Source organism: Carcharhinus amblyrhynchos, chromosome 2 (genome assembly GCF_965287045.1).
Source record: "Carcharhinus amblyrhynchos chromosome 2, sCarAmb.v2.hapA, whole genome shotgun sequence".
In the NCBI taxonomy this organism is placed as follows: domain Eukaryota; kingdom Metazoa; phylum Chordata; class Chondrichthyes; order Carcharhiniformes; family Carcharhinidae; genus Carcharhinus; species Carcharhinus amblyrhynchos.
In genome coordinates this window covers 15,346,784-15,365,254 of record NC_137325.1, presented here as the reverse complement: position 1 = coordinate 15,365,254, position 18,471 = coordinate 15,346,784, and the positions used below count along the sequence as shown (strand labels likewise).

The 18,471-nt window shown below is 41.9% G+C and overlaps 1 protein-coding gene across 4 annotated transcripts in view; it reads right to left on the bottom strand.

Moving 5' to 3' along the window:
- exoc2 (exocyst complex component 2) overlaps positions 1 to 18,471 on the bottom strand; it is a 262,605-nt gene that overhangs the window by 63,533 nt on the left and 180,601 nt on the right. For all 4 annotated transcript variants that reach the window (XM_080202796.1, XM_080202788.1, XM_080202812.1 and 1 more), the window contains exon 22: positions 18,027 to 18,143. In XM_080202796.1, the coding sequence (XP_080058922.1) occupies positions 18,027 to 18,143 (117 nt within the window). The remainder of the gene's footprint in view (positions 1 to 18,026; positions 18,144 to 18,471) is intronic.

Below are 18,471 nucleotides of genomic sequence, written 5' to 3'. Positions count from 1 at the left end.
TCTCCCCGTGCTTGCGTGGGTTTTCTCCGGGTGCTCCAGTTTCCTCCCACACCCCAAAAATGTGCTCTTAAGCTGATTGGTGTAACAAATTTTCCCTAAATTAGTCTCCCCTCGACCTGGTTTCCAATGTGGAGTGCCATAAACGTAGACAAGGGTCACGGGTGGAAGAGAGAACTCACAATGTTAAAATGGCGGCGCGGGTTCGTTGGGCCGAAGGGCCTGTTTCCCGTGCTGTGTTGTTCTTTGTTCTTTGTTAGATTTTATTTAATGAAAGTTTAAGCCAAATGGCCTCCTTCTCCACTGTAATAATTCTGTGTTTCTGTGACTTCAATGATCAATAAACCACAGTAAAAGAAAGATTTCTGCTATTTATAGTCAAAAAAACTCAATTATAATTTTCCCTCCACTGCCCTGCCCCTCCCTATTGATGTAATCTCCTCCAATCCGATAATTTATGAGAGTGCCTATTTTTACACAAATCCTTAAATTCTTGCATCACCAACACTAATAGAACGTAGAACAGTACAAGCCCTTCAGCCCTCAATGTTGTGCCGAGCTATGTCTAAACCCAAGATCAAGCTATCCCACTCCCTAGAATTATAGTGTGCTCCATGTGCCTATCCAGTAACCGCTTGAAAGTTCCTAATGTGTCCAACTCCACTATCACAGCAGGCAGTGTATTCCACACCCCAACCACTCTCTGAGTGAAGAATCTATCTCAGACATCCCTCCTGTATCTCCCACCATGAACCTTATAGTTATGCCCCCTAGTAACAGCTACATCCACCCAAGGAAATAGTTTCTGAACGTCCACTCTATCTATCCCCCTCATCATCTTATAAACCTCTACTAAGTTGCCTCTCATTCTCCTCCGCTTTAAAGAGAAAAGCCTCAGCTCCCTCAACCTTTCCTCATAAGACCTACCCTCCAAACCAGGCAGCATCCTGGTAAATCTCCTCTGCACTCTCTCCAATCCTTCCACATCCTTCTTATAGTGAGGTGACCAGAACAGCACACAATATTCCAAATGTGGTCTCACCAACGTCTGGTATAGTTGCAGCATAACCCAATGGCTCTTAACTCAAACTCCCTGTTAATAAGCACTAAAGGCTCTATCCACCTGAGTGGCAACCTTCAGAGATCTGTGGATATGAACCCCAAAATCTCTCTGTTCCTCCACATTCTTCAGAACCCTGCTGTTGACCCTGTAATCCGCATTCAAGTTTGCTCTACCAAAATGAATCACCTCGCACTTATCTACTTATTCTTTCCCTGGATAACTTCATGAAAAGCGAATTTCAATTAAAATCCTAGGTCTTATTTAAGTTTCATTGCAATATTGCCAATGTTTTGTTAAGTCCCCCCATGTCTCACATTGCCTGTGTTACAAAAAACAGAATATAGAAAAAACATTAAAATATCACAAGAACATTCACATCACGACCAATACATCAAATAAGAATTTATAGGAATTTAAAGCTCATGATATTTTAACACATAAAAGTTATTTGTTCCAAAATATTTACATGAACAAATTTGCTGATTGCATAAAAGCTTTACTAATGATAATTATTTATTACATAACTAAATTATTATACTTTTTTCTTGATAAATAACATTTATCTACATTATGTTTCTGCACCTATAAAATATCAGTTCTTTGTTGAATTTTGCCCATTAATAAGACAAAAATATTTTCTACACAGCAAGAACAAAAGTAATTTCAATATTGCTGTTTAACTGACAGATTCTCCCAAACTCTTTTTGTACACTTCTGGCATTGTTCACTTCCTAAGTTTATGAACATTTACTTAAAACAACCCATAAAATGCAACAAACAAGCATCTAGTGTGCCCTTCCTGTCAGATCGATGCAAACATAAACGATAGTATGACACAGCAGATAACCCATATTTGCTCAACAGTTAAACTCAATTGGAAAGAATTAGTGATGAATATTTGTGTTAACGTGGGCTACATACTGGAAGTTCAACTACTGGGAAAAACAGTTCTCTACAAAATAATTACTAACCACCTGCTTAACCTATACCAGATCCTGTTATTATCACTATGATCATCACCCATTTACTTTGATGAAAAGGTAATTGTTAAACCATTGTCATTCTTAGTGGTCTGAATCAGGAAACCCACCAACCACGACCTTCAGTGGAAAATATGTCGTCGGAGCAGAACAGGCACTGTAGACAAACCTATTTTTCTGGGGGAGAAGGGGGAATCCCGTATTGCTTCTGCCGTTTTCAAAAGTTTAGTTATGTTCTACATGATAAATCAAAAAGCATTACTAATATGACTCTTAGATCTTCATAGCGCCAGCCACTAAAATGCAACATGCCCTTTATGCAGTGAATTTTTGTTAAATCCGGTCCACGATTATTGACTACATAACACATGAATAATTAATCCCTAACTGTGGTACTTAAGACAATGGATTGGAGGAGAATGAATCACACTTACAACTTATGACTAATGTTTTTCTTTTAACCTGAAACACAGTGGCTTTCCTGACATTTCCTTGGGTGTTTTTATGGAGCATCTACTATAACATTTGTCAGCTCATTCATTCGTATAGAATGTGGACGTTGCTGAAAAAGCCTGTATTTATTGCCCAACTGTCCTTGAGGAAGCCACTTTCACCACTGCATTCCACAAGGTGAAGGTGCTTCTGCAATGCTGCCGGCTAGGGAATTCCAGGATTTTAACCCAGTGGCGATAAAGAAACAGCAATATGTTTTCAAGTCAAAAACGATTTGTGAGGGGAGCTTGCCATGGTGGTGATGTTCTTAAATGCCTTCTGCGATTCTATTCTAGGTGATAGAACGTCATAGACTAGGAAATGATGCTGAAGTTTTTTTTTAATTCAGCACAGGCTATGATCCTCTTTAACATCCTGACTATAGTGCTGAAGGTGAGAGTTCTGGGCCTAGTTGTGACCTTAGCAAACTGTTCAAGTAAAGATACAACACTGGTACCTAGCTGACAGAGTTGAAAATTGCCCAGGTATGTCCACAGAGAAGCAGGACAATTGAAGTATACTCGCACTCATCAAAGTGGTAGGAGGTGTCACTAATGGTGCTATAAAGAGGCATTTCTTCAGCAATAGCAAGCTCAGTTTGAGGTCTTGAATAACTTTTTTGTTTTGGTCTTCACGGATGTGAATAACTTGCCGGGTGATAGCGATGGAAAGGTGGTAGGACTGGAGGGTCTCAATGACATTATTGTTACTAGAGAGGTGGTGCTCGACAGACTGGTGGGACTGATTGTGGACAAATCCCCAGGACCGGATGGAATGCATCCAAGGGTTCTGAAAGAAATGGCGGAGGTGATAGTGGATGCCTTGGTGGTTATTTTCCAAACGTCGCTGGATTCCGGGGAAGTGCCGGAAGATTGGAAAACGGCTAATGTTACGCCGTTGTTTAAGAAGGGTGCCAGGCAAAAGGCAGGGAATTATCGGCCGGTTAGTTTAACATCTGTTAATGTCGGGTAAAATGTTAGATTCTGTCATCAAGGAGGAAATAGCGAGGCATCTTGAGGGGAATTGCTTGATAGAGCAGACGCAGCACGGTTTCGTTAAGGGGAAGTCGTGTCTGACAAATTTATTGGAGTTCTATGAGGATGTGTCTAGGGCGGTGGATAGAGGAGAGCCGGTGGACGTGGTCTTTCTTGATTTTCAGAAGGCGTTTGACAAGGTACCTCACAAGAGGTTATTGCAGAAGGTAAGGGGGCATGGAGTTGGGGGTAGGGTGTTAGCGTGGATAGAGGATTGGTTGTCAATTAGAAGGCAGAGAGTGGGGGTTAATGGGTGCTATTCGGATTGGCGGTTGGTGATTAGTGGAGTGCCCCAGGGGTCGGTGCTGGGGCCTATTTACCATTTATATAGATGATCTGGAGGAGGGAACCGAGTGTATGATGTCGAAATTTGCTGATGACACCAAGATTGGTGGAACGGCAAATTGCGCGGAGGGTGTGGAGAGTCTGCAGAAGGATCTAGATAGACTGGGCGAATGGGCCAGGAACTGGCAAATGGAATTTAATGTTGGCAAGTGCGAGGTGGTCCATTTTGGTAGGAATAATGGTAGGAAGGACTATTACTTACGGGGTGAAAAACTGCAGCAGGCGATGGTGCAGAGGGACCTCAGGGTCCTTGTGCATGAGTCGCAAAAACCCAGCTTGCAGGTGCAGCAGGTGGTCAGGAAGGCTAATGGGATGCTGGCCTTCATAGCGAGGGGGATTGAACATAAAAGTAGGGAGGTCTTGCTGCAGCTGTATAGGGCATTGGTGAGGCCGCAGCTGGAGTAGTGTGTGCAGTTTTGGGCGCCGCACTTACGCAAGGATATTTTGGCCTTGGAGGGAGTGCGGAGGAGGTTTACTAGGCTGATGCCGGAGTTGAGGGGGTTGAGCTATGAGGAGAGGCTGAATAAACTAGGCTTGTACTCGTTAGAGTTTAGAAGAATGAAGGGAGATCTCACTGACATATAAGATGATGAATGGGATGGATAGGATAGAGGTGGAGAGACTCTTCCCGCTCAGAAAGGACAGTAGGACTAGGGGGCACAGCCTCAAGACAAAGGGGGGGGCGGTTTAGAACGGAGTTGAGGAGGAACTTCTTCACTCAAAGGGTGGTGAATCTCTGGAATTCTCTGCCCGTTGAAGTGGTGGAGGCTGCCTCGCTAAATATTTTTAAGACGCGGGTTGATGGGTTTTTGATAAGCGAGGGGATTAAGGGTTATGGGGAGAGGGCAGGAATGTGGAACTGAGCCACGACAGATCAGCCATGATCTTATTGAATGGCGGGGCAGGCTCGAAGGGCTAGATGGCCTACTCCTATTTCTTATGTTCTTATGTTCAGTTTAGATTCTGCCAGAATCACCCAGCTATAGCCCTCATCACAGCTTTGATCCAAATACGGACAAATGAGGTTAGGAGTGACTGCCCTTTATATGAAGGATACATGCAACATGACTGTATGGGGCAGACTCTATGGACAAGCTAGTCATTTCATGTGCAATATTTTCAAATATTTACCATATTAAAGCTATCAAACATCACATCAACCTGATTGAGATCCCCCACCCCCCCGTAAGTACTGTATGTCTAATGTTGAGTTATCCACCTCACAGTTGAACTCCTTTGGGATCAAGGCTGTAAAATTTCAGCAGACGCACACCAATGCTGATGTGTAGCTTGGTATCAATACCAAAAGAACAATGTAAAATTTGATCGACTAGCGGGACTGATGGTGGACAAGTCCCCAGGACCGGATGGAATGCATCCCAGGGTTCTGAGGGAAATGGCAGAGGTGATAATAGACGCTTTAGTGATTTTTTACCAAACTTTGCTGGATTCTGGGAAAGTGCCGGAAGATTGGAAAACGGCTAATGTCACGCCGCTGTTTAAAAAAGGTAGCAGGCAAAAGGCAGGGAATCATAGGCCGGTTAGTTTAACGTCTGTAGTTGGAAAAATGCTGGAATCCGTCATCAAAGAAGAAATAGCGAGGCACCTAGAGAAGAATTGTTTGATAGAGCAGACGCAGCACGGATTCATTAAGGGGAAGTCGTGTTTGACAAATTTATTGGAATTCTATGAGAATGTGTCTAGTGTGGTAGATAGAGGGGAACCGGTGCATATGGTGTTTCTCGATTTTCAGAAGGCGTTTGATCAGGTACCGCACAAAAGGTCGCTTCAGAAGGTTAGGGGGCATGGAGTTGGGGGTAAGGTGTTAGCGTGGATAGAGGATTGGCTGTCTAATAGGAGGCAGAGAGTTGGTATCAATGGGTGCTATTCTGATTGGCGGTTGGTAACTAGTGGAGTGCCACAGGGATCGGTGCTGGGGCCTCAGCTATTTACCATTTATATAGATGATCTGGAGGAGGGGGCTGAGTGTAGGGTGTCGAAATTTGCTGATGACACAAAGATGAGTGGAAAAGCAAATTGTGCGGAGGGTGTGGAAAGTCTGCAGAGGGATCTAGATAGGCTGAGCGAGTGGGCGAGGACCTGGCAGATGGAGTACAATGTTAGCAAGTGTGAGGTTATCCACTTTGGCAGGAATAATAGTAGGAGGGATTACTATTTAAAGGGCGAAAAGCTGCAGCATGCTACGGTGCAGAGGGACCTGGGGCTCCTTGTGCATGAGTCGCAAAAACCCAGTCTGCAGGTGCAGCAGGTGATCAAGAAGGCAAATGGGATGCTGGCCTTTATAGCGAGGGAGATAGAATATAAAAGCAGGGAGGTCTTGCTGCAACTATACATGGCACTGGTGAGGCCACAGCTGGAGTACTGTGTGCAGTTTTGGTCGCCGCACTTGCGCAAGGATATTTTGGCCTTGGAGGGAGTGCAGAGGAGGTTCACTAGGCTGATACCGGAGATGAGGGGGTTGGACTATGAAGATAGACTAAATATACTGGGTCTGTACTCGTTGGAGTTTAGAAGGATGAGGGGGGATCTTACAGAGATGTATAAGATAATGAAGGGGATGGATAGGGTAGAGGAAGAGAGATTCTTCCCGCTCAGAAAGGACAGCAGGACTAGAGGGCACAGCCTCAAGATGGTGGGGGGGGGGTGCAGTTTAGAACGGAGTTGAGGAGGAACTTCTTCACTCAAAGGGTAGTGAATCTCTGGAATTCTCTGCCCGTTGAAGTGGTGGAGGCTACCTTGCTAAATACATTCAAGTCACGGGTAGATAGGTTTTTGGTAGGCAAGGGAATTAAGGGTTATGGGGAGAAAGCGGGAAAGTGGAACTGAGCCACTTCAGATCAGCCATGATCTTATTGAATGGCAGGGCAGGCTCGAAGGGCTAGATGGCCTACTCCTGCTCCTACTTCTTATGTTCTTATGTTAAATTTTAAGATAGTTGTTTAGACTGCGGCTCAACAAAACTAATAAGTATGCAAGTATCTGGGTGCATGGGTCAGTGTGGGGTTCCATAATGCAAAGTGACCAATCCAAGAATTTGAGTATTATTCATCCCTGAAGCATCAGCTGGAAGGATTTTAATAGTACAAACCTGTGAAACATGCCTAGCAAATCCTATGATGAAGTTAATGAGGTGCAGGACAGAGATGCCTAATGACTACATCAATCCTACTGGCATAATTCAAAACTACTGCTTTTGCATAATTAAACAATCTAAGTTAATCAGGACGACAGTGCAACTAACTTTGACTATACCATCTCAACATTCAAATGGTGATATCCTCAGCATGTTGACTCACGAGAAAAAGAAATACCTGTCGATGAACTACCAAATACAAGTAAAGCTTCTTGCACTGTACTGAAATGTCCATCTTACTGGTCAACAGAAATTAAATTTCTGGAAACTACAATGAAAGTCACAAAGGCGGAAAGGTTCTCATTGATCAGAAAATGATTCATCTTTATGAAGTAGACAGAAAACGTCACCACTCATCACGACCTTTTCTTTCTTCAAAAAACTCCCTAAACAATGATGTCGCTATTGCTGCTGTATTAAATGGCCAAAATATTATGGGAGACTGCTCCCTTTTGCAATAATGTTATCAAGAAAATATCAGCTTAACTACTCTGCTCTCTATGACTATCCTTTTCACTCGCCCAACTTCAACGGTCTCTTGCACCAGAGTATTTTGGTTAGTTTGTTTATCCCGGTGTAGTCACTGCCGTGTCTTGGTTGAAGATGGAGTTGTAGTTTTCAAGGGCAGCGGCTGGGTTTTATGTGGGGGAAAGGAATGATGGCTGAATTGAAAGGTTGGGGACTGTGCAAGAGAGGAGACAATTTACATCAGCTCACCTATGCAATACAGTCACAGAATACGAAGATACCATGTTGAACCAATGGGTTTGCAGTGAGTACTGCATATTGTCATTGTACTGAGCAGTGTATTTATGTGACTGTTCCATGAAATTTCCTAAAGCACATCCATTTCTAACTAACAAAGCAATACACAACTCAAACGTCACATTACTGGAAATATATTTCGTCACATTTCATTTGTCACTTCTTCCTGCATTCAGGTGCTTTATTAAACATATTCATACCCATGGGTGCAGGTCTTCGTATCTTGACAAGACCCAAGTAGTTGAAAAAGATGTGGCACAAGCAGACCTTTGTGACATATATGCATCTTTTGGGAGGTTCATATTCCTCCGTCCAATCCTATTCTAATCTAACATTCAATAAATTTAAACACCATAATTAAGGAAAACAAATAGGTGCTTTCTGCGGTTGCAGACAAAAATCCAGGATATCATTTTGTTGCCCTGGTACTAAGGTCAGGGATATCTCAAAGCGGGATGTCACCAAGGGCGGCATGGTAGCACAGTGGTTAGCACTGCTGCCTCACAGTGCCAGGGACCCAGGTTCGATTCCCAGCTTGGGTCACTGTCAGTGTGGAGTTTGCGCGTTTTCCCCATGTCTGCGTGAGTTTCCTCTGGGTGTTCCAGTTTCCCCTCTCAGTCAGAAAGATGTGCTGGTTAGGTGCGTTGCCCATGCTAAATTCTCCCTCAGTTACCCGAACAGGTGCCGGAGCGTGGCAACTAGGGGGTTTTCATAGTAATTTAATTGCAGTGTTAATGTAAGCCTACTTGTGACACAAATAACTAAACTTTAAAACAAATGGGATCGTAACCCATACCCTTTTCTTAGTTAACAACTAAGTGGTCTATGGATTCTGGGGACTGTTATCAAATTAATGCACACTAGCCTATGAAAATGGATGTTCAACTGGATTCTGAACCAGTCTTCCAATGTAATCTTCTGGGGATCCAATCCCTGTGTTTGGCTCAAAGTGAAAGTGAAACGAAGATTGAATCATATGTAACATTTCTCTTCTAGTGATGTCATGCTGGTATATCACAACACAATGGTAATTTGAGGTAGACTAGACACACTTCAAAATTAAAGTGGTGTCCTAAAGCCCGTTCATGAGTTTGCGTGATACACAGTGGGCAATGATCTGATCAGGAAGCCATAATCCTGCAGGGTGGCTTTGATGTAGCCAGCTGATGTGCCTGGATGCCAGGTGGGTGCAAATTAAGCTTAAACAAAAGCCACATAATATAACTGTGTTTTCAAAAGAAACTTCACAGAAGAATACAATTTGTCCACACAGTAAGCCAACCCAATCCCCTAAAAAGGCTGAATGTATCAGGAGAGGGCGGGAATGTGGAACTGAGCCACGACAGATCAGCCATGATCTTATTGAATGGCGGGGCAGGCTCAAGGGGCTAGATGGCCTACTCCTGCTCCTATTTCTTATGTTCTTATGACACCTCTACTGCGGTAGAAGAAAGGAGTTCCTGCCTCGGGGTCCTTGTGCATGAGTCGCAAAAACCCAGCTTGCAGGTGCAGCAGGTGGTCAGGAAGGCGAATGGGATGCTGGCCTTCATAGCGAGGGGGATTGAATATAAAAGTAGGGAGGTCTTGCTGCAGCTGTATAGGGCATTGGTGAGGCCGCAGCTGGAGTACTGTGTGCAGTTTTGGGCGCCGCACCTGCGCAAGGATATTTTGGCCCTGGAGGGAGTGCAGAGGAGGTTTACTAGGCTGATACCGGAGTTGAGGGGATTGAGCTATGAGGAGAGGCTGAATAAACTAGGCTTGTACTCGTTAGAGTTTAGAAGAATGAGGGGAGATCTCATTGAGACGTATAAGATGATGAATGGGATGGATAGGATAGAGGTGGAGAGACTCTTCCCGCTCAAAAAAGACAGTAGGACTAGGGGGCACAGCCTCAAGATAAAGGGGAGGCGGTTTAGAACGGAGTTGAGGAGGAACTTCTTCACTCAAAGGGTGGTGAATCTCTGGAATTCTCTGCCCGTTGAAGTGGTGGAGGCTGCCTCGCTAAATATTTTTAAGAAGCGGGTTGATGGGTTTTTGATAAGAGAAGGGATTAAGGGTTATGGGGAGAGGGCGGGAAAGTGGAACTGAGCCACGACAGATCAGCCATGATCTTATTGAATGGCGGGGCAGGCTCGAAGGGCTAGATGGCCTACTCCTGCTCCTATTTCTTATGTTCTTATGTTATGTTCTTATGTAAAAGAAATCACAAAGAAAAACAGAGAAACCAACTGATAATCAGGAAGAGAGTTTCTGCAGCCACAGGATAAGACCACTTTGGATGATTGTGCGAGCACGATTAATAGCATAATCCAATTCTGTTAGCATTGAAACATTTATCTACCTGAAATAAGAGCAGCACAGAGAAAAGTCTGGCAGCCAGTTCTCCTTAACATAAGTGTAAAAGGGTGACAAAAGGAGACCAAATCAGTACTAAAAAGGTCCTGTGGAAGTATGAAGGACACATGGAGCCAACAGGCATGGTTGAGGCACCAAGTAAATACTTTGTATTTGTTCTACCAAGGAAGATGGCAAATTCATAGTGAGGAGGAGATCGTGGAGGCATTGGATGGTCTACAAAATTGATAAAGACTAAGCACTAGAAAGGCTGGCTGTGCCTAAAAGTTGATAAATCACAGGATCACATCAGATGTATCTATAGCGAGGGAAGTACAGACTGAAATTGAACTAATTCGATGGAGTATTTTGAAGAGGTAACGAAGCGGCTTGATGAATGCAATGGCATTGATATGGTGCACATGGATTTGCAGAAAGCATTTAATAAAGTAACACACGACAACCTTGTTAGCAAAACTGAAGCCAAAGGATTTAAGGGCAGTGAAAACAGGGGTGCAAAGTTGGCTGAATGACAGGAAACAGATGTGGTGAACAGTTATTTCTCATTTGGAGGATAGTGTACAGTGGAACTCCCAAGAGGACACAAACAGGCTGGTGGTTTGGGCAGACATGTGGCAGATGAAATTGAGGGAAAGCAGGTTGACAGGAAGTTTGATTGAAGTGTTCAAAATCACGTGGGGGCTAGTTGAATCGCTCTTGCAGAGAGCCAGCATGGAATAGACTGCCCTCTGTGTTAGAATCAGTGAATGATTACATGATATGAAATGTTTTCAAAATTTATTTGACACAGAAATCTAGACAAACTCCAGTTCACCCAGGAAAGTAAGTGATCAAGAGAGGAAGTGGCTTTGTCAGACATGATACAAAAATAGTTCTCCAGAGGAAAGAAAACATGTACAAAATTATTTTCTACAAGAAATCAGATTAATTTAATAATTCAATGGTCAAAATGATATGATTACTTATCGATATATCTAACTGTTGATATTTCCTGTAACGGACAATCTTGTTTTCAGAAAAGCAGAACCGTTAAACGTTCAGTGATTACTTACTAAATTATTCACCTGACATTAAAAATACCAGCATTTTTATTTAATTCATAGATCTACATGACAAACTACAGTTCTGAATAATGAAAATGCATCATGGATGCCACTGGAAAGTCATATAACGTAAAAACAATCATATATATCAGCAGTTTCACTGCATCTAACCTTTGTGAAGAAAAGAAAAAATTTACAGGCTATGGGGCAAAAGCGGGAAAATTTGGTTGGTTGAATAGTTTTAAAAAATGTTTTCAACCTTTTGCAAAAAGAAAGTGGCCTTTTTCAATGCTGTCTGATTCTAAAGTGCCTAAATCCTTTATCATTGGGACAGCATAATGGCACAATGTTTAGCACTACTGCCTCACAGTGCCAGTGGCCCGGGTTCAATTCCGGCCTTGGGTCACTGTCTGTGTGGTGTTTGCACATTCTCTCTGTGTCTGCATTGGTTTCCTCCGGGTGCTCCGGTTTCCTCCTACAGTCCGAAGATGTGCTGGTTAGATGTGCATATTCAAGGAAATACAAGTCAACCTTATGTGAACTGTTTCATAATTGAACACTGTTAAGAGCATAACTGATGTTATATGTTCAGGGATCCCAAATCCCAGAAGGAAAAATTAGAATGCCTGCTCTCAACTATATATGGCAATTTGGTATAATGAGAAGTTAAAAGATCATTAACAGTAGTTTCATTTCACGCAATGGTGACGTGAATAAAAACATTTTTATGCAGTGAGTGATTAGGGTCACTCCACAGGGAAACAAATTGGGGATTAGGGGAGAGGAATCGGGGGTCCACGCATAGGTGGAGGCTCAAGATAGTGGCTGCAGACTTGTCAATGATTAAGTGATTAACCGTCCACAACTGGCAAAGAAGCCCCACTGCTTGTCGACGACGAAGGTGGGCATTTAAGATAGTGTTTGGCTTTAGTGGAAGTCAGGAGCTTTCTTTGCTCCCCAGAATGAATCTGGAGTGCTGACCAGTCTTGGCAGAGTAGAGCGAGACTCAGTACAGTTTGAAGTGGATCCAATGATGGACAACTGAATCTGCAGAGTGTCAAGATGTACAAAATGAAACACTTCAAATGCTAAAATTCAGAAGTCAAAAACAAATGTTGCTGGGAATTCACACGTCAGTCATCATTTACTTCAATTCATAACTCAGCATTTGCTATAATTTGAAATAGTGTGACAGCTGAATTACATACACCATGATCCCACAAATTACAATGGGGTAGACCATCTGTTTTTGTTGGTGACACTGCTTGAGGGATACATTGGCCAGGACACCAAGAGAATTCCCTGCTTTCTTTTAATAGTGCCATGAGGCTTTGGTAACATGTCTAAAAGGTGGTACTTTCAATAATATAGCACTCTCAAAAGTCTCTAGTCTGAACTCATAACCTTCTCACTCTGAAGCAGACAAGGTTCCACTGTGTGAAAGATGAAACATAAAAAGTTAATGTTTTGGGTTTATATCCTTGATTAAAAATTGAAAGTTTAGAAGTCATCTTCCTTAATGGACATTCTATTTCCAGCCCTTTGCAGTTGTACTTCAGGGGGGCAGCATTTGATATTGCCATGTTTAACTCACCATAATGTCTGATCACATAAGATTGAAATCAACAGCGCTCCCAAAATCATTGCAATGACAGTACAGATGAAGCTTGTAAAGCCCGATGCTTTGTGTCAGTGTTAGCTTTTCAGCTAGAGCTACTGAGCCCAATGCAACTTTCATACTTTTTCCCAGTATTCTTTTACAGGTTTTCTATTTCAAACAATTATCCAGACTTTCATCAACTTTTACAGATACACCATTGAAAGCATTCTTTCTGGTTGTATCACAGCTTGGTGTGGCTCCAGCTCTGCCTAAGACCACAAGGAACTACAAAAGGTCACAAACATAGCCCAATCCATCACACAAACTAGCCTCCCATCCATTGACTCTGTCGACACTTCCGACCGCCTCGCCAAAGCAGCTAGCATAATGAAGGACCCGAACATTCTCTCTTCCACCTTCTTCCGTTGGGAAAAAGATACAAAAGTCTGAGGTCATGTACCAACCGACTCAAGAACAGCTTCTTCCCTGCTGACATCAGACTTTTGAATGGACTTACCTTGCATTAAGTTGATCTTTCTCTACACCCTACCTATGACTGTAACACTACATTCTGCATTCTTCCATTTCCTTCTCCGTGAACGGTATCTCTGTCTGCATAGCGCGCAAGAAACAATACTTTTCACTATGCTAATACATGTGACAACAAATCAAATCAGTATCTATCTAAATTGTATTGCTTGCCTCAAAAAACAAATTTTGGTAATGCAGTCCAAGATTTAATAATTCTAGGCATGAAACAATTTTTATTAATTTTCCATGCTCATCTAGTCTAGGTCTATATCCCACTTGAAGGCATTTGGGGGATGTGGCACAACGAATTTGGAAACACTTATTCCAGCTGTGGAGCATTGTTGGTTTCTAAGCATTCCAACTTTTTAGGTATTAGTATCACTTGGAAGTAAATAAATACACTGGGCGGCAATCGTAGTGCATAACAGATTGTTTCCTTGGAGAATTCTTCTTGCTAACTCCACTGGCTTTGTTTCAAATATGATCACTTCATTTCAGGGGATCTCTCTGTAAACATCAAATCTACAAAAGAAATGTTTCAACACTTGAAGAAAACATACACTCAAAAAGATGAGGGAGGAATGAGATCAATCTACAGGCATCAAAGAAAGACAGGTTATTTTTTCTTCCACCCAGCCACAGGATGTTCCACAGGACTTCTGTAGTTTCATTTATATTTTCTCAAACTTGGATCACCTCTTGTGGTTTCTAGTGTTGATATTAAACTTCCTATATGCCATCTGCCTAAAAAGCAAGACTTTCTTTCACTGCCTGTACCCTGATGTTGAACGATCCATTTCCTTGCAGCAGATTGTCAATTTGGGGTTTTGCTGATTGCTAACAATGCAATCTATACTTTGACTAGCTAGCCACTGAAACACAACTGTTTTGATATCATGTCATCTTGCAATACTAGTCCGGAGGTTTTTGAAACCCTCATCCATGTTTATGTCACTACTGTGCTTTTCACCTTCTATAAATTCAAGCTCTTCAAAAATGTGGCTACCTCACAGCCTAACTTGCACCTAGTCTCACTTGGTGCTCACTAAGTTATACTGATTGCCAATTTGGCAACATCCTGACTTTAAAATTCTCATCCTTATGGAGGAGGAGGTGATGGCTGAGTGGTATTATCACTAGACTATTAATTCAGAACCTCAGCTAACGTTCTGGAGACATGAGTTCAAATCCTGTCTTGGCAGATAGTGGAATTTGAATTCAATAAAAAATATCTGGAATTAAGAATCTACTGATGACCATGAAACCATTGTCAATCGTCTGAAAAACCCATCTGGTTCACTAACGTCCTTTAGGGAAGGAAATATTCTGGCTTTATCTGGTTGTAAACACAGTTTATCTTTATCTGGTTGGTCTACATATGACTCCAGAGTCACAGTAATGTGGTTGACTTTCAATTGCCCTCCAAGGGCAACTAGGCATTGGTAATAAATTCTGGTTAGCCAGCAACACCCATGTCCCTTTCAGCCCTGTAAGCCCTCTGAGGTCTCTACATTCCTGCACCTCTTGTCTCTTTAAATCCCACTTCCTTTGCCTCATCATCAGCAGCCATTCCTTCAGTCATCTATAGTATAGAAGTGAAGAAATGGCTGCCAATAATGAGGCAAAGGAAGTGGGATTTAAAGAGACAAGAGGTGCAGGAATGCAGAGAGCCAAGTAGGTCCTGAGCTCTGGAGCTGAGGTGGTTAGCAGGAGTTGGAAACGTTCCTGGTGGGGCCCACCCACCTTGGGAGAAATAGTCCTTCATTGACAAGGGGTTGAAGGCTGGAGTTGGGCCAGCCGACGTGGGAAAGAAGTCAGAGGCAGCCACAGAGGCTGTTGGAAGCGGAGGTGGGCTGTGAGACTCAGAATCATGCACACTGGCGACCCTTTCATATCGTTCATTACACGAGCCAAGGCAGTAAACTCTCCTCGCTTCCTCATTCAGTCCTTCCCATTTATTATCAGCAGTGACACATTTTATTTTTCTCCTCCCAAATCAACTCTTTTTCCTGAACCTTTCCTCCACCATTAATAAGATTAAAGTGTTTTGTTTTATACTTTGTTTAATCTTTCTCTGTCAGTTCCACTTTCTGTTTCGCAGATAGCAGCAGGTTTTGCTCAATCAAAAGAAACTAGGTTGGTTTACGAAAGCAAAATATTGTATAATCTGGAAATCTGAATTAAAAACAGAAAATGCTAGAAATACACAGAAACTGCCCGACCTGATAGGAAGTGAGAAATGGAGTTACTTAGTTACATTTCAAGTTGGCGATCTTTCAGGTTATGCTTGAAGGTGGGATTTTGATTTGATTTTGATCCCTCACCCTGCCTTTTGTCAAATGTGAGAGGGTGGGAATAGCAGTTGCTGTTAAACTTAGGGCCACAGTGTTTGAAGTTCAATCTTCCTCAGGACATTCGGTTCTGAATTGTTTAAGCACCTTAATGTGAAATATAATAGTTTAAAATTAGGACTGAAGGAAAATAAGATACAAGGCAATGCCCTTGCACACAAAGGTGACAGCATTAAATACCATTGAACTGTATAAGTGTACACTCAAAGCTGTAGATATAAAGTATCCTGATTTCCAAGGGCATTTCTTGTCTTAACGTACCAATACCAACGCATCCACATTAATTCATGAGAAGTTTGCATGAGCTCATGTTTTAAAATAAAAACTCACAAAAATAATCTTGTAATTTGTCCTGTATAGGACAAAAGAAACACAAGTCTACACGAAAAAAGAAAGAATTTGTGTCAATTTTGCACCTCTAGAGATGACTTTTCTTTTACAGACGTTTTCACTTCCGCTACATCAGCAAACATGGCAATCCATTTGCACGTAGGAAGCTTGCATGAATAGCAATCAGTTCATTCGTTTTGTTGGTATTGTTTGAGGCTTACATGCTCTGAAAAAGCCCTGCTCTCCATGAACAATGTCACGGGTTTTTTTTATTTTCATCTGACTAGACAGGATGGCCAGAATTTTACTGCCCCACCCGCCACAGGAATCAAGCAGGCGAGGGAAGGACAATGAGAAGGTCTGTTGATCTTGGGCAGGATTTTACAGTTTCAGGATGAGTGAGGACATAAAATCCTGTCCGAAAATATCATTTCAGTTTTTTTTAAAAGACAGCTCCTTGAAGAACACTGCATTCTCCTAATATTGCACTGTCAGCTTTAAGTGTGGAATTGGGCTACTGCTGCACAGAGTTTCACATGTTTCTTGACCATTTTTTGAAGGAAATGGTAAAGCATGTATCTGGTATTAAAACTGGACAAAATGTGCTGGAGGAATGATATTGGAAGATTTTGTTTGGTGCACGAGTAGACAAAAAAAGGAAAGATTTGATATAGCTGAATTAGAGTTGAAGAACAAACAGGATAATACAGCAGACATCATACATTTGGCCTTCCAAAAAGCCTTTGATCAGATACTGCATAATACTTATGACAAAGGTTATAAAATGTGGAGTCAGGGGATTAGTGGCTGAATGGATAGCAAGCTAGTTTAAAATAGAAAACATAGAGTAGGGATTAAAGGTATGTAGATTGGCAAATAAAAGGACGTGGCATTCCACAAGAATGTATGTTGGAACCACTAGTGTTCACCATTTACATAAACATTTTGAACTCAGGGATTAGAAATAAAGTATCAACCATTGTGGATGGCATCAAATTGGGGGAATGGATTTAATGCAGTTAGGTGGACTAAAATAGAATAGAATACAGGAAATGTTAATAAACTTGCTGAATGGGCACATAATTGGAAAACAAACTTCAATATAAGTGAGAGATGGTATATTTTAGCACGAAGGATAAAGAGGTCAACATACTCCTTGAAAGCGAGTGCCTAAATGGGGCAGAGGAATTGGTGGATCTAGGGAGTAGATACACAAATTTATGAAGGTAACAATGCAGCTTAATAAGGCCATATGAAAAGGAAACAAACAATGCACGGGGGTTCATTTCTGCAGGGACAGAATTGAACAGCGGAGAAGATAACATTAAACTCGAAAGACTAGTTTTGGAATGTTGCACACACTTCTGGTCTCTGTATTATAAAACAGACATAGATGCACTGGCCCAGGTACAAAAAAAGTACTACATTGATATCAGAATGGAGGGGTTATAATGCCAGGAAAGATTGTCCAGGCTGGGGCTCTTTTTTTCTAGAAAAGAGGAAACTGAGGGAGGCCTTGAGTTTTAATTTATGAAAAGGGTTGCACCAGAACTTGGGACCAAAAATATAAGACAGTGACTAATAAATCCAACAAGGGAATCAGGAGAAAATGCTTTACTTAGCAAACCATTAGAAAGTAGAACTCAGTACTACATGCAGTGGTTGAGACAAATGGTATAGATGCATTCAAGGGAAAGCTAGAGAAGCACATGAGTGAGAAAGGAATGGAAGGGTATCTTAATAGGGCTAGACAAAGACTGGGAGGAGGCTCATGGACCTGTTGGGCCAAATGGCCTAGTTCTGTACTGTGCATGCCTTGAGATATTCTGCAACTGTTTTAGAAACAAGCACAACACTGAACAGAAAGTTTAAAATTAAAACGAAGTAACCCTTATTACTACTACCCATTATTACGACTAGTTGGAAATTTTCACATTATCCAAGGTTCATAATATGCCTTTCAGCAACCCTTCACAATAACAGTACCTGAGCAATTTTCTCTGTCTCTTGGAAGGCATGCTTCTCGAAGTGTTCTGCCAAATTGTTGAAGGTGTGATTTGCCAAGTATTCACAGTTGCTGAGAACAATCAGTAGTTTTTGTTCCTAATAGATTTAAAATACAAGTGTTTAAAGTATTAACCATTCTTATTGGCATGTCTTGACTTACAATGCTCTATACCCTCCTAAGTCAAAAATTCTGTTTTTCTTCAGTGTTCCAAACGCATAAGACATGAGTGCACGAAAGTTCACTGACACATGAAGACATAGTCACCTGCTGCCAAAAAAGAGTTACACGGGGGATCACAATTATTTTGTTTTGCTGGGCGCAAGAATCTAATGTCTGTATTTGAAATGTGCAAATGTATAAAATGTGATAAACCAGCACTACAATGGCCAAGACAAACATTTAGGTCAGTAAAGAGTGAGGTAA